At 41.0% G+C, this 22,240-nt stretch overlaps 1 protein-coding gene across 1 annotated transcript in view; it reads left to right on the top strand.

The window, feature by feature from the left end:
- sez6b (seizure related 6 homolog b) overlaps window positions 1-22,240 on the top strand; it is a 230,615-nt gene that overhangs the window by 71,019 nt on the left and 137,356 nt on the right. The window contains exon 2 of the mRNA XM_080888197.1: window positions 19,134-19,658. Coding sequence (XP_080744323.1) covers window positions 19,134-19,658 — 525 coding nt within the window. The remainder of the gene's footprint in view (window positions 1-19,133; window positions 19,659-22,240) is intronic.

The following is a 22,240-nucleotide window of genomic DNA, read 5'->3' on the forward strand; positions in this document are numbered from 1 at the left end:
AAAAGAAACCCCTCCACATGGTTTGACCTGATGATGTCATGTGTGACATGATCAGGACTTTAAAATGAGGAAATGCCAAGCGGGCGTTTCCCCACACCTGACACTCATGATGACTGAAAAGACAAACAGAGTAAGTATGAACAAATGACTTAATCTGTAACATAATAAAGTATAAAGAAACATAACTTAGTATTTGTCTTAATTTGCAGAATGTTTGATTTGCCGGCAACAAAACGCTTACACAAACAAACCCGGGATAGTGAGTGAAGCAATGTTACTTGACAAATAGCAAATCATAGCAAATACATAGAAACAGAATAACGTGTACAATGTGCAAAAAAAAAGGTAAACACATCTGGGACAAATGGAGAGAATTACAACTGCTTCTCCACTTTGTCACACTCTCCCCCCCCTTAAGGCACTCACTCCTCCATGGAACGGGACAGAAAATCGGCCACCACATTCTTGTGCCCTGGTCTATACTGGATCCTGAAGCGAAATGGCTGTAGGGACAGATACCATCTAGTGATTCTGGCATTAGAGTCTTTCATTCTGTTCATCCATTGTAATGCACGATGGTCAGTTTCCAAAACAAACTCATCACCCATTAGATAGTACTTCAATGTATCCAGAGCCCATTTTATTGCCAGTGCCTCTTTCTCAATAGTGGAATATTTCATTTCCCTAGGAAAGAGCTTACGGCTTATATACACCACTGGTCGTTTATCCTCACCCTCACCCTGCAGCAACACTGCTCCAAGTCCTTCTCCGGAAGCGTCCGTCTGCAAAGTGAATGGCCGGGTAAAATCCGGGCACTGCAAAACAGGTTCACTACACAAACAGTTTTTAAGATCAACAAAAGCTGCATCACACTCGGCAGTCCATTTAACCTTTGTGGGGCTAGATTTGCGAGTAAGGTCACTAAGGACTGCTGCTCTAGCAGAGAAGTTGGGAATGAAGCGGCGATACCACCCCACCAGACCCAAAAACGATTTCACTTTCCGTTTGGTCGTAGGAGGTGGGTAGGCACTCAGGGCTTCAATCTTTGACACCTGAGGGCGGATGACCCCACCCCCAATGACGTAACCCAAGTACTCCACCTCAGACTTAGCAATGTGACATTTGTGTGCATTTATGACAAGCCCGGCTCTCTTAATCCGTTGAAAGACATCAGAAAGATGCTGAACATGATCCTCCCAGGTCTCGCTAAACACCACAATGTCATCAATGTATGCTGCAGCATACCCATCTGCACCTCTCAAAACCTCGTCCACCAACCTCTGAAATGTGGCTGGTGCACCGTGCAGACCAAAAGGCATTGTTCTGAAGCGATAAAGTCCACTGGGAACTCTAAAAGTTGTCAAATCTTTCGAAGACTCCGTCAAAGGTACTTGCCAGTAGCCCTTGCAAAGGTCTAATGTCGTAAGATACTTAGCGTTCCCCAAACGCTCAATCAGTTCCTCTACTCTTGGCATCGGATAAGCATCAAAAGCAGAAACAGCATTGAGTTTAGAGAAATCCACACAAAATCTCTGTTTAGGGTCATTTTTCTTCGGCACTAGAACCACTGGACTACACCACTCACCTCTAGATGGCTCAATGACCCCCAAGTCAAGCATGTCTTCCACCTCTTGTTTTAATGCTGGCATCAGCTTCGCAGGAACCCGTGAGGTGGTGTCCCTAATAGATTGGGACAGTGGAGACGTATCTCATGTTGGATGAGATTGGTGCAACCTGGTTTGGTGCTAAAAAGATCAGCAGGCATAATTGCTTTCACCTCTGTCTGTTGTTTGGAAGTAAGATGACTCACATCAGGAACTAGTTGTTGACCTGCTGGAGAAGGAAAGAACAGCTCCCGTGGTTCCTCCTCTTCGACCACGGCACGAGCCCAACACTCTAGTGAAGATGCTGGCCGATCACACCATTCTTTCAACAAATTGACATGAAATATCTGATGCTTCTTGCGACGCTCAGGCATGTACAGTTCATAGGTAACTGGACCCACTTTCCTACTGATCACATACGGTCCCTGCCACTTGGCAAGGAGACTGTTCTCAGATGATGGAAGAAGCAGCAAAACCTTTTGTCCCTCTTGAAAAATCCTCCTACGAGCTGCTTTGTCATAACTCTGCTTCTGACGTTGTTGGACACCAACCAGATGAGTATTGGCCAGCTCTTGGAGCTCCTCAAGCTTATCTCTCATTTTCAGTACATATGAAAGAACATTGCATTGTTTTCTGGGATTTGGAGCCTCCCAAGCTTCTTTCAACACATCAAGGGGACCCCGGACAGCGTGGCCATACAAGAGCTGGAAAGGAGAAAACCCTGTGGAAGCTTGAGGTACCTCTCTGTAGGCAAAGAGCAAGAAAGGAAGCCACTGGTCCCAATCCGCTCCTGTATCTTTCACAAACTTCCTCAACATAGCTTTAAGGGTTTTGTTGAAACGTTCAACAAGGCCATCTGTTTGTGGGTGGTAGGGAGTTGTCTTAATACCTTTGATCCCCAGCAATCTATAGACTTCTCTCATGAAGTTAGATGTAAAGTTGGACCCTTGATCAGTAATGATTTCTTTTGGGATGCCTACCCTCGAGAACATTTGTATTAAGCAGTTGGCAATCTGACGAGCTTTAACCTTTTTTAAGGGGAAAGCCTCGGGATATCTTGTAGCGTAGTCACACACTACCAAAATATACCTGTGCCCTGCACTGCTCCTCTCTAATGGGCCTATGATGTCCATCGCAACACGAGAGAACGGGGTGTCTATGACTGGCATAGGGATCAGGGGAGCCCTGTCACCTTTCCTTCCGGGTGCTGTTAACTGACACTCGGGACAAGACTTGCAAAACTGCACAGTGTCCGTAAACTGCTGTGGCCAGTAAAATCTAGTTGACATACGAGAGAAGGTTTTGGCTTGACCCAGGTGTCCTGCCCAAGGGACTGAGTGAGCTAACTGCAGTACTGTGGATCTTAAACTCTTAGGCACAACCAACTGGTCTCCAACCCTACTACGGCGATATAATAGCTCGCCCTTTAGGAAAAATAGCTCTCTGCCTCTCTCAGTGACCTCTGTTGCGTTTGTGACACTCTTTAAAAACAGGGGAGCTAGAGATGGATCCTCTCTTTGAAGCTGAGCTATTTCATCAGGTACGACTAGTAATTCATCACATTGTGGCACTGGAACTGGTTCAGTGAACTTTGTCCCCCTCAGCTTAGCCTGTCGTCTCTGGGCTCTGCTCTTTCTTATGCGACCCTGACTTAATCCTTCAAAATCAGGAACATCACTGTTAGCGAAAGGAAATTCACCCCAACCTAAACCTTCTTCCGCGTGATGCTTATATTTTGACCTGGTGACTGCTACCATAGACTCAGCTGTAACACTTGGGTTGATTTCCTCTCCCCTGGCTATCAGATCTCGCAAAATGGGAAGATCACGGCCCAACACAACCTGATATGGCAGTTTACTCATAACTCCCACGGAAAGTAAATACAGCTTGCCGTCAATCTGAATATTAATGTTGGCAATTGGGTAATCCACATCATTACCGTGAACACACCAAACTTTTACCTTGCCACAAAATGTAGCATCCCTAGGAAGACATTCCTGCCTAACCAAGGTACGGCTGCTTCCTGAATCCAGAAGAGCCACACATGGCTTTTCCTCAATAAAAACGCATGTGGTGCGCTCATGCTGAGAAGAGGGCGCTGAAGACTCAACTTCATCTTCGACACCCCTTGAAGAAAAGCACATATATGTGTTACTGACAGTCTGACTTGGACAATCTGCCCTAAAGTGACCTGTTTGACCACAGGAGTGACACACTAAAGGCCCACGTTGCTTGATTTCCCTAGCCCGACTACTAGTGGAATTATGGGGGCCCTGCCTGAAATTCCTAGTTTTTTGACTGTTACCACTCTGTCCTACCTGCTATTACAGGGGCTAATTGTTTGGGACTTGCATAGTTCTTTAGTGGCCGACGGGCTGCAAGAAAAGCGTCAGCCAGCTCTGCTGCTTGCTTAGACGTGGTTGGGTTATGCTCCTTTATCCACGTGCGCAGTTCAGGATTGAGAACTCTCAGGAACTGCTCTAAGACAATGACGTCACCTATTTCATCTTTGGACTTTTCTCTTGGAACTATCCACTTATCATACAGTTCTTTCAAGCGTGTCCTTAACTCTTTAGGTGTCTCGCCATCGCCCAACGTAGTGGAGCGAAATCGGAGTCTGTAAGTCTCTGCACATATTTCAAACTTTTCAAGAACAGCTTTCTTCACCTTTACATAGTCCATAATCTCATCAATGTCCATGGCTACAAAAGCAGCTCGTGCCTTACCAGTGAGAAGTGGAGCAAGATGTAATGCCCAATCCTCGTGTGGCCACTGGCACCCGCTTGCGATCCTCTCAAAGGTTGTTAGGTAATGCTCAATGTCTTCGTCCTCATTATAAGGCTGCATTTTAGGCCCTTTCCAAACTGGTGGTCTTGTTAAGGAGGCAGACTGAGATGCTGTTGCGGCCTCCATGACGTTAGATTGTAACTGAGGCATTGCTGGATGCTCCGCAGTAGGCCTCAAACGTGTCTCTGAATCTGCTGTTGCACCTTCCACCAACAGCTGGTGCTCTCGACGTTCTGATTGCACTTCCTGCTGGAGCTGAGTGAACTGGTGCTGAATTTTCCGCCAGCGATCTTCCTGCCGCTGCTTCTCCAGTTCCCATTGGGCCTCTCTGTCACTTTGTTGCCTCATAAAACCACGCAGGAGGTTTGAAAGTTCAGCAAGGTTATGCAGTTCAGTACCTTGCTCTTGCTCTGCTTCCTCTAGCTGATTGAGCACTGGAGGCTCCTCACTTGCAGAGTCCATTGGCACTTGGTGCTTTTTTGGTCTGGCCCCTTTCTGCATTGCTGCTACCTACTGGCCTGGAGCCACTGCTGCCACCATTTGTGAAGTAGTCACACTCGAACATCAAGGAAGGTGGTAGGGAAGCAGACTATGCAGACATTTTGGGTTTCCAAGGTGAGCAATTTATTTGCAGTGAACTTAATTTAATGTATAACTTAACAAAACTTTCCCCCAAATCAATTCATTTAACAAAACTCAACATAACATGGCTCTGGTGACACAGCTCACCTCTCCTCTCTCCTGCATCTGGTAGAGACTGGCTTTAAATAGGGCCATCAATTTCCCTCCAATTGCCCAGCCAGTACCACTCACTCAACTGAGGGATCTAAAACTCTACTCAGGTTATCTAAAAACACAAAACCTCTACACACTTCTAATATGCACATTTACACAACTAAATGGCAGTATTAACAAAAGGAAAAACATTCAACAAATCCCTTTAAACATTAACACAAACAAAAGGAAGCATCTCTCTGGAAAAAGAAACCCCTCCACATGGTTTGACCTGATGATGTCATGTGTGACATGATCAGGACTTTAAAATGAGGAAATGCCAAGCGGGCGTTTCCCCACACCTGACACTCATGATGACTGAAAAGACAAACAGAGTAAGTATGAACAAATGACTTAATCTGTAACATAATAAAGTATAAAGAAACATAACTTAGTATTTGTCTTAATTTGCAGAATGTTTGATTTGCCGGCAACAAAACGCTTACACAAACAAACCCGGGATAGTGAGTGAAGCAATGTTACTTGACAAATAGCAAATCATAGCAAATACATAGAAACAGAATAACGTGTACAATGTGCAAAAAAAAAAGGTAAACACATCTGGGACAAATGGAGAGAATTACAACTGCTTCTCCACTTTGTCACAGGTGCTCTATTTAAAAACTATTAGCCTGTGAAACTATTAGAAAAGTGAAATCTTCCTAAACTAGCTAAATTAAATGCTGTGTGGGAATACACGGTTTTTAGAAGTATCACAGTTTATTTCTAAAGGGATACATGTTGTTTGTGGTGCTCTATTTAAAAACTATTAGCCTGTGAAACTATTAGAAAAGTGAAATCTTCCTAAACTAGCTAAATTAAATGCTGTGTGGGCATACACGGTTTTTAGAAGTATCACTGTTTATTTCTAAAGGGATACCTGTTATTTGCGGACCTCTGTTTTAAAACTATTTGCTCCTAAATAGCACTGAAGAAAATGCAAAAGGCTCCTAACTAGTTAAAATACCCCTAAAGTAGTTCAATTAAATCACCTATGTCTAAATAACAGAACTCTGAGACCTATACAATCCTTTAAAAAGAGTTTAATTAAAACACATTATGGTTTCATTAAATAATACTCTATTAAACACATGTGAACTCATATGACCCCTGGACACACATGCACGTGCAAAAAGTCCGTTCTCGCGCACGTGCACACGCACATGGACGCGGAGGGGGATAGGGGAGGGGGGAAAATGCCCTCGGGGTGGGGGGTGTGGGGGGGGGGGGGGGGGGAGAGGGGTGGGGGGAATGCCCTCGGGGTGTGGGGGGGCAAAAAAAGTATAGGTATATTACTACTCTTGGACTCGTGTGATGGAGCATTGTCCTGCATGAAAATCATGTTTTTCTTGAAGGATGCAGACTTCTTCCTGTACCACTGCTTGAAGAAGGTGTCTTCCAGAAACTGGCAGTAGGACTGGGAGTTGAGCTTGACTCCATCCTCAATCCGAAAAGGCCCCACAAGCTCATCTTTGATGATACCAGCCCAAACCAGTACTCCACCTCCACCTTGCTGGCGTCTGAGTCGGACTGGAGCTCTCTGCCCTTTACCAATCCAGCCACGGGCCCATCCATCTGGCCCATCAAGACTCACTCTCATTTCATCAGTCCATAAAACCTTAGAAAAATCAGTCTTGAGATATTTCTTGGCCCAGTCTTGACGTTTCAGCTTGCGTGTCTTGTTCAGTGGTGGTCGTTTTTCAGCCTTTCTTACCTTGGCCATGTCTCTGAGTATTGCACACCTTGTGCTTTGGGGCACTCCAGTGATGTTGCAGCTCTGAAATATGGCCAAACTGGTGGCAAGTGGCATCTTGGCAGCTGCACGCTTGACTTTTCTCAGTTCGTGGGCAGTTATTTTGCGCCTTGGTTTTTCCACACGCTTCTTGCGACCCTGTTGACTATTTTGAATGAAACGCTTGATTGTTCGATGATCACGCTTCAGAAGCTTTGCAATTTTGAGACTGCTGCATCCCTCTGCAAGATATCTCACTATTTTTGACTTTACTGAGCCTGTCAAGTCCTTCTTTTGACCCATTTTGCCAAAGGAAAGGACGTTGCCTAATAATTATGCACACCTGATATAGGGTTTTGGAGCGTGATGTCACGGGGGTGGGCGTGGAAAGGATTTTGGCCCGATCCGCCATTTTGGGGGTCTAAGTAAGGAGCGAAAGCATAGCCATGGTTCGTACTTGCTGTGTGGTCCGCTGCAATGTTCGATCTTACGACCGGCACGGGAATAAGTTTCGATTGTCTTTTTATGCTTTCCCAACCTGGAAGCAACATGAAGGAGCTCATGTATCGGATATTACCAAACGAAGGCGTCTAGCCTGGATAGCAGCCGTGAGACGAGCTGATATCAAGTTCTGTTACGTCTCCAGATATCAGTTGGTGTGCTCAAGACATTTTCATTCCGGTAAGTTCTAAATATGTTCACATCACACTTTATAGCTGAATATGGCTATTTCACTCGATGCACTCCAGCTGACTTACTTTGACGACGTACTCAGAGTTTGGCGGCTTGAAAATAGCCAAATCTTGCACCCAGCCATTTGTAAATTGGATGTGCGCCTCCAGTGACTTGTAATTACGAAACTGGTTCGCTGTGTAAGCGCTTACTCCACAAACAAGATACGTGAAGATATCGGGGTAGGACAGTGGTGGTAAGTCGTCTGGGTCTTTACTCCACTGCCGTATTTCATATGGGTCCAGATTTGCGATGCACTCTATTTTTTTTTTTTCAAGTACCGCTGCTTCGCCTCTGGACGCAATCGGTCTCTATACCGTCCGTTTTCTTTTGAGCTGCTTTTAAGCATGTTTCTTGTCGTAGTCGTTCCAACACAGTGTGTTTGTTTTGATTCGTAGACCCCGAAAATGGAGCTGCGCTCCCACAATGCATTGCGGCGTGACGTCAACTCCAAAGCCCTATAGGGTGTTGATGTCATTAGACCACACCCCTTCTCATTACAGAGATGCACATCACCTAATATGCTTAATTGGTAGTAGGCTTTCGAGCCTATACAGCTTGGAGTAAGACAACATGCATGAAGAGGATGATGTGGACAAAATACTCATTTGCCTAATAATTCTGCACTCCCTGTATTAGGATGTTCTACATTTTCCTTAAAAAGCCTTCAGTTAATCCAAAATGCTGCAGCGACAGTACCGACAGGAAAACTAGACAGGGTAACTGGAAATAGAGAGGATATTTCTCCCATATTGGTTTCTCTTCATTGGCTACCTGTCAAGTCTAGAGTCAAATTTAAAATCTGTCTCTACATACAAAGTCTTACATAAAAAGGCCTCATCATATCTTAAAGAATGCATAGTAGCATATTATTTGCATATTATTCCAATAAAGCACTATACTCTCAGACTGAAAACATACTTGTGATTCCTAGGGTATTTAAAAGCCTTCAGCTTTCAGATCCCTCATCTGTGGAACCAGCTACCAGTTTGGATTTGGGAGACAGACACCCTCTCTATACTGGGGTTAAAACTTTCCTTTTTGAGAACACTGGGATGAATCAGGTGACCCTGAACCCTCCCTTACTTAAATTGCTATGGTCTTAGGCTGCTAGGGCGTTCCCATGATCCACTAAGCATTTCTTTTCCACTCACCTATTTTGTTTCTACTTGTTGTTATGCATCACTATTGCTGCTAATTACTAAACTCTGCCTTTGTGCCCCAAAGAATGTCTTGTGTTCTCTTTTTTTCCCTTTCCTCAACCAGTCGTGACAGATGGCTTGCCCCTCCCCCCAAACCTGGTTTTGCTCGAGCTTTTGTTCTGTTAAAGAGAATCTTTCCTTCCTACCACTTGCTCGTCTGTGGTCATGTGATTGCTGTGATTTTATTTTGTGTTTGATTATTTTAGTCTAGTCTACAATGTAAAGTGCCTTCAGGTGGCACTTGCTGTGAATTGGTGGTATATACATTAAATAATATGTAGACTTGTTAAACAAACATATGCTTGAACTGAATAGAGTTTCTACAAGCAAATACAGTAAGAAAACAGTTCCTTCTAGCTTATTATCTCTACACATGCAGTGTGGTCACTTCTATTTTACTCAACTATTAACAGCATTCACCTGTGTGGTCACTACAACATCCAGTTATAAATCAGTTTGGAGTCATCAATTCAATCATTTTTACAGCCCTGAATGAATTTCTGCCAGGTCAGACATATCAAGCACTGATAGCACAGCTTTGTTTTGTCTCAGTAAGTACTTTCCCTCTAAATCACAATTCCTGCCAGTGATGAGGTGGACATCTGCCAAACAATTTCTGCTTGCCATTGTTAGATAGGTGGATCCAGACTTCTCTCTAGGGCTGGGTTTTTTTTTGTGTGTCTCTTTCTTTTTCTACAATCCATGGGTGGAAAAGTGACAGCCACCAAAACCTGAGCTCACCCTGAATCCTCACTGGTTACTGCTACACTTAGAGCAAAAACAGGGTCCCTGTCTCTCAGCATTTTGGCACATACAGCGAGCAAAATCAAATGCAATAAAAGCATGTCTGGATTTGGGCTTGTTAAGCAAGAGAAGAGCCTTTAATTGCTTGAGCTTTGTGCAGCTTCACAAAGAGAATACATCGCTAATCTGTAGCTCAAGGGTGAATGTTTGTGACTAAAAAAGCAAAGATGCAAAGTATGGTGGAGGAAAAAGAAAGGTGTTTGACACACTGTGGCTGCTGGCAGAGTATTTAATTTTATCATTATGACATGTGTCTGCGAGGTTCACTCAAAATATTTCAATTACACTGGTGAGGACTGAGCTTCTTGTGATTTGTGGTAAACCACAATGGAAGCTCTTGAAAGGCTTTTAAATTTTGGTTTATGTTACTATTCAGTTATGATAACATTGAATCATTGTCTGACATAAGGAAACATAGTAAACTGCAACAATCACTTCAAAAAAGCCTCACAGGGAAAAACCAGTGAGACTAATTTAACAGAGAAAATGAAAAGGAACACATTAATACATGCACTGCTGTAATATTTGACTTTCTATATTTTGACAACTATCTGACTTTCTAAGATAATTTAGCGCTGAGGGAGTGAACGTGCTGGAGAAAAATGCAACATTTTGTTTAGCGCCAATTTGTAAAATAGGGTGAATAAAGCATTATCATCACAATTACTTTAAGCTGAAATAGTGATTCAGGTAGAACATATGTTTGAGTGGCTGCAAGAAACGAAAACCCCCAGAAAAACACTACATTTATGTGACGATCAAGGAACGTATATGTAACAAACTGACAAAGAAGGAGGAAAAATATAGGTGCAAATCATGGGAAGCGATCATAGCAAACAATCAGTGAATGAGAGAAGAAGTCAAACTAAACACAAGGCACAAGCAGCAAAATAAAGCAGGAAATAAAATGTTATAACTACAACGGAACAAAAGGATGAGAGAACCTAATACAAGGCCAATGACACAAGAGGATGGAACAAAATTTCTTGTACAGCCATAATCTGACAACAAAACATAACACAATGCAGAAAATACATGAAAACAATAGGCAAACTATAGGCAGGAATAGAGGACTGAGGAGTAACTACACTCAAAGGAAAACATGAAGCAAGTAATCAAACAACGTAAGAATCAACAGTGCATATTTAAATAAATAAAACTAAAAAGTCCATAAACACAGAGACATAGGCTCAATGACCCAGGGCCATGCCATTACACTGCAGCCAATGGTACGTGACTTGTCTATGATTTCACTTCTCTTCTTTTAGGGGCATATCCTCGGGCAGAATACTGAACCCTGAGTTGCAGCCATCAGAGTGCACGTGACATAGGTGTTCAGGTGAAGTCAGTGGGACTTGTAGCAGAGAGTGCTTTGACTGCAAAAGCAATGAAATTGAATAGAATAGGAAAACATGCTCCATAGATTAAAAACATTATTAACCAGCTTGTACTGCACACACTCCTTCTTGACCACTTTAAGTGTCCGAAGCACACGTCTATGCAACTCTTCCAGTGCTTCATGTGCTGCACTCACATTAAGTGGTCACCCAGTCTAACTTCAGAGAGCTTAAATGAAAGAAATCCCATTAAAAGGCACAGGAGGAGTTTGTTTTGGGTCTTTCTTCTTCTTTTATCCCTGTTTTAGTTCATTTGCTGCAAGACATCTGCTTGATGCAGATGCTCCTTTATATTAAAAGAGTGTTCTGTTTCCTTTGTCTTTTAACAGCCAAATAAAGCCAAAATATTCATAAAAGGAGACCATTCAGGCTCACTTATTCTTCTCATGGCATACAGGACCTTAGTAGAAGTGAATGGTTATTTTGTGAAAAATGTGTTTGATATACTGTAGTTCAGATGAATGACTGCTAAAGGGAGATTTAGAATAATCCAAAGATCAGGCTTTGGAAGCACAAAGCAGAGCTTTTCTTCCAGGGTGCGTGTGTCTCCTACTGTAAACTGCTTTGAACTTTAATGTGAGGGATTTGTACTGGAATCATGGTTTATTCAAAGGTGAGCTTAGAATCAGTTGTGGCTCTTTGACAGCTTAGGGGGAAGACATCAAAGATTCCCTGAAGGTGTTTTGCTCATTTTCACAATTGTCCTCTTGCTGTAGCACAAAGAACAGAAACCTGCTGCTGAAGAAAAGAAACAGCCAAAAGAAAGAAAAGAATAGCACACTGCTTCGTTGTGAAAGAAAAAGTGGTTTTTTTTGCTTTTTTTGTTTGCCCCCTTCCTTATTTTCTGGTGTTTTTCATATTTGTCATATACCTACATGTTTGAGATCATCAAACAAATTTTAATATTAGACAAAGATAACCTGAGTAAATACAAAATGGAGTTTTTAATGATGATTTCATTGATTAAGCTATCTGGTCCTGTGTAAGTAATGAAATCATTAATGAACTGTGATTAGCCACATTTTTTGGAAAGCTGAGTTTAGTTTCACTAAACACTTATGCCTGATTATTGCCAGACTTGTTGAATCAAAAAAAATCACTTAAATAGAACCTGTCTGACAAATTGAAGCAGGCTAAAGGATCTGAAAAAGCAACACATCATACCACAATCTAAAAAAACACTTTATAAACAAAATCACGGACCTCTATCAGTCGGAAAAGTGTAACAAAGCCATTTCTAAGGCTTTGGGACTCCATTTACCCATGGTGAGAGCCATTATCCAGTAATGGTAAGAACATGGAACCGTGGTAAACCTTTCTGGGAGCGACCAGCCTACCAAAATTATTTTCAGAGCATTGCGCAGAACACATGTTGTACTGATGTGTCGGTCGCGAACGAAATGGCTCTTAGAGCCGGCTCCTTATCGCGAGCCATGTTTTTTTTTTTTCTTTCTCTCACCCTCTCTCGCACTTTTTTTCCGCTTCACTCAGCATGCGAGCCTTGTGCTCTACGCTGGGAAGAGGGGCGGTAGTTACACTCAGTAGCACAGGAACAGAGCGGGAGGGAGAGATGGACAAAGAGAGCCAGGGACAACAACGTCACATTAGAAAGGTATAGTAATCATCCACAACTATTTTCAGTTGCGGATGATAAAGGATTCAGAAAGTTTATTCATGCAGGTCCATATGACAGAGAATGTGCATCTTCTTTTTGTTTTCATATTATAATTTATATTTAATTGTGTTGCAGTGTTTTGTGTTGTTTCACTTTAAAAGGAAAAAGCTGAAAATTTAAATAGTTAAAAGTTGAAATGTGAATAGTTGATTTTTGTATTATATGATTTATTTATTACATTTTATGTGGAGTGAATAAATAAAAGTATATTTATGGTGGCCCCTACAGACAAAACACGTACAAACTCCAAAACACGTAAAAAACACGTACAAACTCCAAAACATGTAAAAACTCAGAAGCACATAAAAAACTCAGAAGCACATAAAAACTCAAAACACATACAAAAGACGGTTGATCTGATATCCTCGTGTTGGTGTTGTTCCCAGATCATCATACTAAATGTTGTTCCAGGATCAACATTGCAAGTGACCAATCAGAATGTTGTGACGTCATACTTTTGCGACTTCGGGAAAAACCGGCGTAAAACAAAAAACTGTACTAAAGCTGCGTGAAACCGCCTCTGTCCGCCGATCAACGGACCCTGACCCTAACCCTAACCGTAACCCTTTAATAAACAGTAAGCAGAATTGATATTGTCCTTGCAACATTGGAATTTCATAAATGCACGAATGGCTTGGCGCGCAAAAGAATAACGTCACAATAATGTGATTGGTTACTTGCAATGTTGAACCTGGAACAACATTTTCATGATAGTCTGGGAACAACACCAACACGAGGATATCAGATCATCCTACAAAAGATAACAGAAGTGCTCCAGGATGCTAGGGGCAGTGTTGAGCTTTTGTTACCTAGTGGCTACACAAGCCAGTAAATACCAATGACCGGATTTTCTGTGTGGTAATAACAGGTAAATGAACTTTTTTTCTTTTTAATTATTTGACTATATATGAATGCTTGTGTATAAATACACAAACAATACACATATGCTTTCATGCTTTCAATTGTGTAATTTAAGTGATCTAGGTAGCTCTGTTTTGGAAGTTCAGTTCATGCTAGAAATGTGTTTTGGAGTTTGTATGTGCTTTTTGGAGTTTGTACGTGTTTTGTCTCTAGGGGCCACCGCATATATTTATATATAAATAAAACCACTTTTTTTTTTTTTCGGTTCGGAGCCGAAAGAGCCGGTTCGGCTCACTAAAAAGAGCCGGAAATCCCATCAGCCCCGCCCCTCCCTGAGCCTGGTTCTGCCAGAGGTTTCTTCCTGTTAAAAGGGAGTTTTTCCTTCCCTCTGTCGCCAAAGTGCTTGCTCATAGGGGATCATATGATTGTTGGGTTTTTCTCTGTATCTATGAAGCGCCTTGAGGCGACTTTTGTTGTGATTTGGCGCTATATAAATAGAATTGAATTGAATTGAATAGTAAAAGACTGATTGCCAGTCATTGCTAAAGCTTGATTTCAGCTGTTGCTGCTAAGGGTGACCCAACCAGTTATTAGGTTTAGGGGGCAATCATTTTCACACAGGACCATGTAGGTTTGTTTTCTTTCCCCTTATCAACAATAAACACTTTAGAAACTGCATTTTGTGTTAACTTTTGTTATGCTTGTGTAATATTTTAATTTCTTTGATAATCTGAAACATTTAAGTGAGACAAACATATTAAAAAGACTTTTTCACTCCATAAGGAAAAAAAAAGACTTTTTACAATTCTAAGCTTCTAAGATTAGATTGTTTGCCACAGTTTAGTATTACTTTTATTCTTCAACAAGACTAAAATCTCTGAGAAAAGCTTCTTCTCATTTCTTTAAGCAGTTTTCATTAATAGTCCTCTGGGTTTCTTGAATGACATACCCAAGGTCTTCTTTGGATGTTGGCTGCCTTTTGTTCTACTCTCCGACAAGATGATTCAACAATGCTTCAATACTGTTGTGGAGGTCTTTTTTTCCTGTTTCATTTCTTTAAGAATTGCTTCTTGACAATCACCCTTCCACTGAGACCATTTCTGATGAAGCTTTCTTATGGACATGACTTTCAGATACTGTTCAATTGGCCTCAACTTGTCCAGCTCCCTTAATTTTCTAAGCACACACTACACAGCATATTTATATAAACCAAATCTTCAGCTAATAGAACTTTGGAATAATTTTATTGGTGAAAAAATACTATTTTATGTGTGTCAAATGGTATTGCCCTGGATACTGTGGCTTCAATGAAAGAAAAAACCTCCCAGAACTTCAATAATTACCTCCTCCTAACTATTAATGTATCCAGTAGATCCAATTTCTACAAGACTGCTCAGAGAAGTCCTACTATTAATTAATGCTTTGATCTTAATTGTGATCAGTCTATCTCTAATTAACCCTCTGGGGTCCAGGGTATAATTGGCCATTTTTGACTACTTTTGATTTTACCTCTATATTTCACCTTTAAAAATTGTTTATCTTGCCTTGTTTGGTATCATTATTTTCAGCACAACCTCAAATATCTGAAATTGGCGTTATTTTTTCATTTTGGCATACTATATTAGCACAATTGATCTAAATTCAGACAAAAATTGTTTTTAAATCCGAGTAGAAAATATATTATATTTTTTTACTGTAAAAACCACAAACATGTTTAACGAATCATTTTCATAACTTGAAATGCAAATAGAAATTGTACCTTTCTAAAAATTATGCACAAGTTTTGCAAACAACAAAGTTATATGGTGCTATTTACCTGGGGTGGCTGTAGCTCAGGTGGCAGAGCAGGTCAGCCACTAATCAGAAGGTCGGTGGTTCGATCCCAGGCTGCCTCCTGGCTGCATGCCAAATGTCCTTGGGCAAGATACTAACAAAAAACATTCATGAAGTTTGGTTCTTTTATGACTTTATTTTGGGTCACCAGCAAATGTGATCACTTTTTTCTGTTAACCCTGTTAACAAAGAAGTATCTGTTCCAATCACTCTATCAGAGAAAAATCAGAGTTTTAGAAATAACGGGACACTCGGTAGAGCCATTATATTATATTCTTTAGAAGTGTATGTAAACTTTTGACCACAACTGTATTCATATGTTGCAGAGTTTCAGTCAGGTTTCAGAACTCATCACAGTACAGTTATTGATCCTAGGCTGGACTACTGTAATTCATTATTGTTGAGATGGCAGAAACAAGAATGTAATAATTTCTAAGTTATTATCACTCAAGTCCCTGTGGTAGTTTCTGTGTAATAAGGAAGAAACAGAGCTGATAAAATGTAAAACTATATATTATATAAATAAAACGGAATTAAATTGAATTGGATGACCATTAAAATGCAGGATTGGGCAAATCTGTTCTCAATACTACTACTACTAAAAATAATAATAATAATAATAGTAAAAAGAGGGAGAAGAATTAATCTATTGATCTGAAATTACTCCTTAATTAATCATCAGTATTATCAATATTGATTATAGTTTGGCATATACCCTTCAGTATACTTATGTATTTTTATAGATTTCAAATCCTTCTGTATCTGCAATATTCTAACACACAACTGAATTATTTTGACCCAAATAAAACACAAGCATATCCATTACATTATAGACTTTGTAGCAGCAAGCTGCAGATGTTCAGTCAATTGACTTAAGATTCTTTATTTTCCTTTATTTTCCTTGTTACTTGCAAATCTACTCAATTGTGTGCAAAGAGCTGTGCACATGTTTGACAAGGGAGTTGCTGGGAGGAAAGTGGCACAGCTACAATAAAGCCTGATTGTTTGAAGCAGATAGCTATTAGCTGGAAGAGAGTGGGAGTTATTATGGTGGAAATGAAGCATTGTTAAGGAAACATAAGACTTCCCTCAGTGGATGATAGCCTCCTGAAGTGGTCTCAGATTAGATCTCACAGGTGCACTTGGGAGGGCAGCACTAATCATTACATTGGGAGAATTATAGCGGCTCATCAAATCTCCTCAGGAACGAACATTAAGGCTTATTACGAGGATGATAGCGAGGGTAGAATCCACTAATGTGAATAATTTATGAGAACTCTTTGGGTTGTACTGTTGGGCTTTTTAAAAGAACTTTCCCATTTGCCAATTGACTCCCTACACTAATGCACTGCTCCACATAAATAAGTGTTGAGAGCAAGTCTGACTTAATAGCTTTAAAAAAAATGGTATGAATTTGCAGTGATATATGAGTAAATGTTATTGTCTCCATCCAAAAGCATGTGACGGGCCCTCGCTGCCTGGATGTCAGGATGCACCGCTTTGGACAGAGTAAAGATATAAAGAGGGGGACTGCATGTCAGTTTAATTCTGCGATATGAAGTTAAGCTATCAAAATCACTGCAGCTTTGTGATATTAAAACATGTTTCAATTACACAGCATTTTGAAATTGTTTTACAAAACATTTGAGCCATGAATAGTCTTTTTGTCTTTTTCTGACTGTAGAGATCATACAAATGTAATCATTTGTATCGTTTAATCATTTAATCATTGTGCTTACACACCCATGGCCAAGAAATCTAGTACAGGGAATTTCCAGAATTTAATCTCCATTTGTTATTCTCCTAACGTTTTTTAATTCAGCACTAAATTAATAAAAATGATTAGTTCTGTACAATGCAGCATGACTTATTTCACCACCATAAAAAGTGTGACAGTTTTGTTCAATGCTGTACAGTGAGTTGTTTCATTCATTACATTTCATGAAATCTTCTCTAGTTGATGGAGATTCATCCCGGTCATGGTAGTCTAAGGCAGTCCGTGAGTTGTTTGGTACCGGGCTGCAAGAGTTGAGGCTTGAGTGTGAAATTTACGATTTTCAGGGTTTTTATCATTATTTAGTTATCGTTTTATCGTTAACTCTGTTTCCCTGGGTCGTTTCCTGTGTTATGAATAAATCTTCTTTTTTTCGGTGCCGGTACTGGTTTTATTTTGTTGTATTTATCCGTGACACCTTAAAGGCCAGTCCGTGAAAATATTGTTGGACATAAACCGGTCCATGGCGGTTGGGGAACCGCTGGTCTAAGGAGCTTTGAAAGAAAGCAACTGGACTTCTTTGAGTTTCTTGAAGACATTTCACCTCCCATAGGAGAAGCTTCTTCAGTTTTTCTCTACATCACACATGTTGACCAAGTTGGCGAGCAAGAGGAAAGCTTAATCTTTGAAGCTTGTTTGCTTGCTAATAGTAGCTGTGTTTCCATACAAAGCACAGCTGGCAACTGATCTCAGAGCAGTGAAAGCTAAACCAGTGACAGCTTGCCTAGCACACTTGTCTCACATGAATTTACTATGAAAGACCAGAGGTTTATTCACAATGTGCACGCAGAATATCTCTTTGACATTTCCAGAGAGAGATTGCCAGGGAGATTCCTCTACCACGTCAACTACTAATTTGACCCCCATCTGCTCCAGTCTGCATGCCAAATATCCTTGGGCAGGAACTCCAATTTGCTCTCTGATGCTTCGATGGTAAATGGCCTGTATTTGTATAGCGCTTTTCTAGTCCCTAAGGACCCCAAAGCGCTTTACACAACCTGTCATCCACCCATTCACACACACATTCACACACTGGTGATGGCAAGCTACATTGTAGCCACAGCCACCCTGGGGCGCACTGACAAAGGCGAGGCTGGCGCCACCGGGCCCTCTGACCACCACTAGTAGGCAACGGGTGAAGTGTCTTGCCCAAGGACACGACGACCGAGACTGTCCAAGCCATGGGCTCGAACCGGCAACCTTCCGATTACAAGGCGAACTCCCAACTCTTGAGATCGCCCCGATCAGAGTATGGATGTGTGTGAATACCGTAGAAAAAAGTACTTGTGTGAATGGGTGAGTGAGGCAAGTTGTGTAAAGCACTCTGAGTGCTCGGGTAGAGCAGAAAACCATTATGTATAAGAACAAGTCCATTTAGCATTTAGTTCGATCATGCTACTCACTTGTGTCAGCAGAATATTCCTTTTACAACATAACAAAAAATTGAAGTTCACACTATGAACGTAAACTAAGTAAAATAAAATAAAAAAATTGTACAAAACAGTCAACACATAATAAGAAATGAAAACATGCGAATCACAAACTGAATATTCTACATTTTAAACCACCTTCTCCAAAGTAAAATATTTACAACAGAACCATACTGCAAAGTAGCACAAAACCTTTTTCCATCTTTGAAGGGAATTAATAAAAGTTCCTATAAATGCATCATGTCTTTATAATGTTAGTCTTGATTTTAACCCCCTGAGACTCATTTTTTCCATTTCTTCTACATATTGATTTGGACCTTGCAATTATAAAAACTATGCACTATCATTGTTCTTTTGTTTTTTAAAAGTTGATCTGCTAGAAGTGTGATAATGGCTGTGGATGGAGAGGTTCAGAACTAGAGCAGCAAGCAGGAAAGTAAAGCGTGGAATTCCTGCACTTGGCCAGGTGATGATTAAGTCTGTGATATGAACCATCATCCCTCTATGATTTTCTTTCATTCTCTGCAGCCTTTGCCTCTGAGGATAGTCTCTCCATCACTCCTGGGGGCATTCCCAACCTTTACCCTACCACCCAGGACACAGACAGGAGGCTCCCTGTGGTCACCACTGCACCGCCAATCAACATCCTGAATCATCACCCACTCTACCGGAATCCGCCCCAAAACCAGGCCCACCCAGGCCCTCGTGGTCAGGCAAAGTACCTTGAAGACAGTGGAGGATCAAGCTCTCAGCTTTCCACATCACCATCCAGGAGAACACTGGATAACAGTGATGAAAGGATTTCAGATGAGACTCCTGAAAGCTCCAACATGCAAGCAACCCTTTCCATACATGCATTAGCAACCGCTTCTCTCTCCAGTGCACTTCTTCCAGTTACCGGCAGAGTTTTGAAAGGCCCCAAACATTCTACCATTATGACCTCCAGTGATACTGCTGCAAGGGAAAAGGTTGCAGGGGCAGGCAGTGATGAAGAGGAGACAACTACCACCACTATCACAACCACCACCATCATCACCACCATGCAGAGTCCAGGTAAGAATAGGTCTTTAAATACACCTCATTGCATAAAAATAATAGTTTTTATTATAAAGTACCAATTAATTATAGGGAAGGGAATGTATGTGTGTGTGTGTGTGTGTGTGTGGGTGTGTGTGTGTGTGTGTGTGGGGGGGGGGGGGGGTTACGAGTGGAGACATTTGTGAAGTGTTGTGTCAGTTAAACTATCATCAAGTCAGCAAGAAAACAGGAAAGACTTTAAGTTTCTGTGTGAGCGATTTAATTGACCATGAAAAACGTTTTGATTAGCTGGTTCATAATAGTTTATAAATGTAGAAATATGAAAGCATTAACAAAGGGCCTCTAAACAACAATGTTATACTTTTAATAAACAAATGCTAATTTATATCTAAAGAAATATAGTTCTGTATAGTGGTAACATTCATATAGCACTTTAAATTACAAACCACATTTAAACGTCTTTATTCTATAAACTTTAGGCTCTTCGTCTACCTCATTTCCATGGCTAGTTTAGAGACCACAGTTAACCTGAACCTGCATTACCTTCAATTGCAGGAAATCTAAAGGGAGGAAACCCAGAGGGAAAGAAAGGCTACACAAATCAGAATATGCAAACTTCCTACAGAAAGGGACCAGCTGGGAACCTTAGGAAGGAATCTGCTAGCTAAGTTGACAGTGCTAACCCTGTGGACCCTGTAGCTTTTCAGTGAGTCCGCACCCCAAATATTTAGAGCAGAGCCCCTAGGGCTGCACGATTAATCGTTAGAAAATCACGATCTCAATGCATACTTATGCATTCATTTCCAAATGACAACGATTTAAAAAAAAAAGAAAAAAAAAAGACGACGATTGTACCGCATTTTGATCCGGGACGTAATCTGCGTGAAAACAAGCGCTCACTCTTCCTGCTCAACAAATGACAAGGGCGGAGCCTTATACCACGTGATACAGAAGCTGGCTGCTAAAATTGGCAGGGAAAAAACAACGGAGAGCACGTCAGGGATGATGAGAAAGTGACAGGAGAAAATCAAACACCAATAACGGGAACCTTATACAGCGCTTCCCTATACCTGTCGAACTCCCGCAGGCACAAAGAAATTACAGAGACTATCACTTATCACCTGACCAAAGATACGGCTCCCATCAACACTGTGCAAATCGAGGGATTTAGGAAAACGATCAACACCCTAGACAAACGCTACACAGTGCCGTCCCGCAACTATTTTTCCATTGTTGCACTACCTGCATTATACACGCAGCGTCGAGCAACGGTGGAGACGGAATTTCAAGCAGTACAACGACAAAATGTGAGACATTTGTTGTTTTTATGTTTATTTATTGTTTTTATGTTCAGTCTCAACTGTTACTAAGTTGATGTGCAATTAACAAGTGCAATAAATATTTATATTGGAAAAGAAAATCGTGAGAGAATCGTGAATCGTGAGAATCGTGATCTCAATAATAAGCAAAATCGTGATTCTCATTTTATGCAAAATCGTGCAGCCCTAAGAGCCCCACATATTTCTGGTCCTTAAAGCTCATTTGAAGTGTCAGAGGTAAAGGGAGAGAATCTGTGCTGAACAATAGAAGTGCTCTCTGTCTTGCTCTCCCTTTGGAATCAAGCTTAGACAGGAATCAGTAAAGAATTAACTCACATTTAAATTGAAATATTTCTTCTTTCTATTAAAACATTACCAGTGCTGTTGAATAATATTTTATGTATCTTATGTTCAGAATTAGTAATCAGCAGTAACAATGTACATATGTCGGTTTCTGCTATGTAGCCTGTTTATTCAATCTGTGAAACCTCTAGTTTATATTTACTGCAAATATATCGGAACCACAGCAGCTCATAGCAATCTGCAAGCAGTCTGTAAATTAAAAAACAAAAACAAAACATTTTTCAACACTCACACACCCACATACAAACACACCTTTTACCCTTTTCATAAAATTACCGTTACACCTTAAAAAGTAATAGTCTAAACAATTCAAACACCATAGAAGCCCCGTCTCTTATATCTCTTACTTTATCAGTTGACTTTGTTATCTCTTTTGTTGACACCCATGATGACTTCAAGCTCTCAGCTAATATCTACTCTGTTTGCATTTCTTATGACTGGACTGCCATAGGACTGAAATAAATTACAACAGCATCATTGCATCACTAACCCTTAATCAAGAGGTCCAAACAGGGACCACAGCAGAACAACCCAGAGACTCGCTGTTATGAAGAGAGTGGACTGGGAAAATAAATATCAAGGTATTAATTTCTTCTCGACTTTTCAGGTCAGGAAGAGCAAAGTGGGAGTAGCTTGATTAATCAGCTCATCTGTGTGCAAGATAATAACAGAGCAAAGCACTGACAGACAAACCCTGCTCCGAGACAGACATTCAGGCACAAAATTGTAATTCAGCAATAATGCTGGAGTGGACACTCCCTGAAGGGAAGTACCAAGGGGACACAGAGAGGATGTTCTTCTTCATAAAGAAGCACTTCAGCAAAAGTTTACTTTTTAGCTTAGAGATGGATGAAGGCGGTGGAGCAGAAAGCTCCCGAAGGCCACTAAGAAATGATCTGTCCTTAGCTGTCCATC

This window comes from Rhamphochromis sp. 'chilingali' (genome assembly GCF_963969265.1).
Source record: "Rhamphochromis sp. 'chilingali' genome assembly, chromosome: 8".
Lineage (NCBI taxonomy): Eukaryota > Metazoa > Chordata > Actinopteri > Cichliformes > Cichlidae > Rhamphochromis > Rhamphochromis sp. 'chilingali'.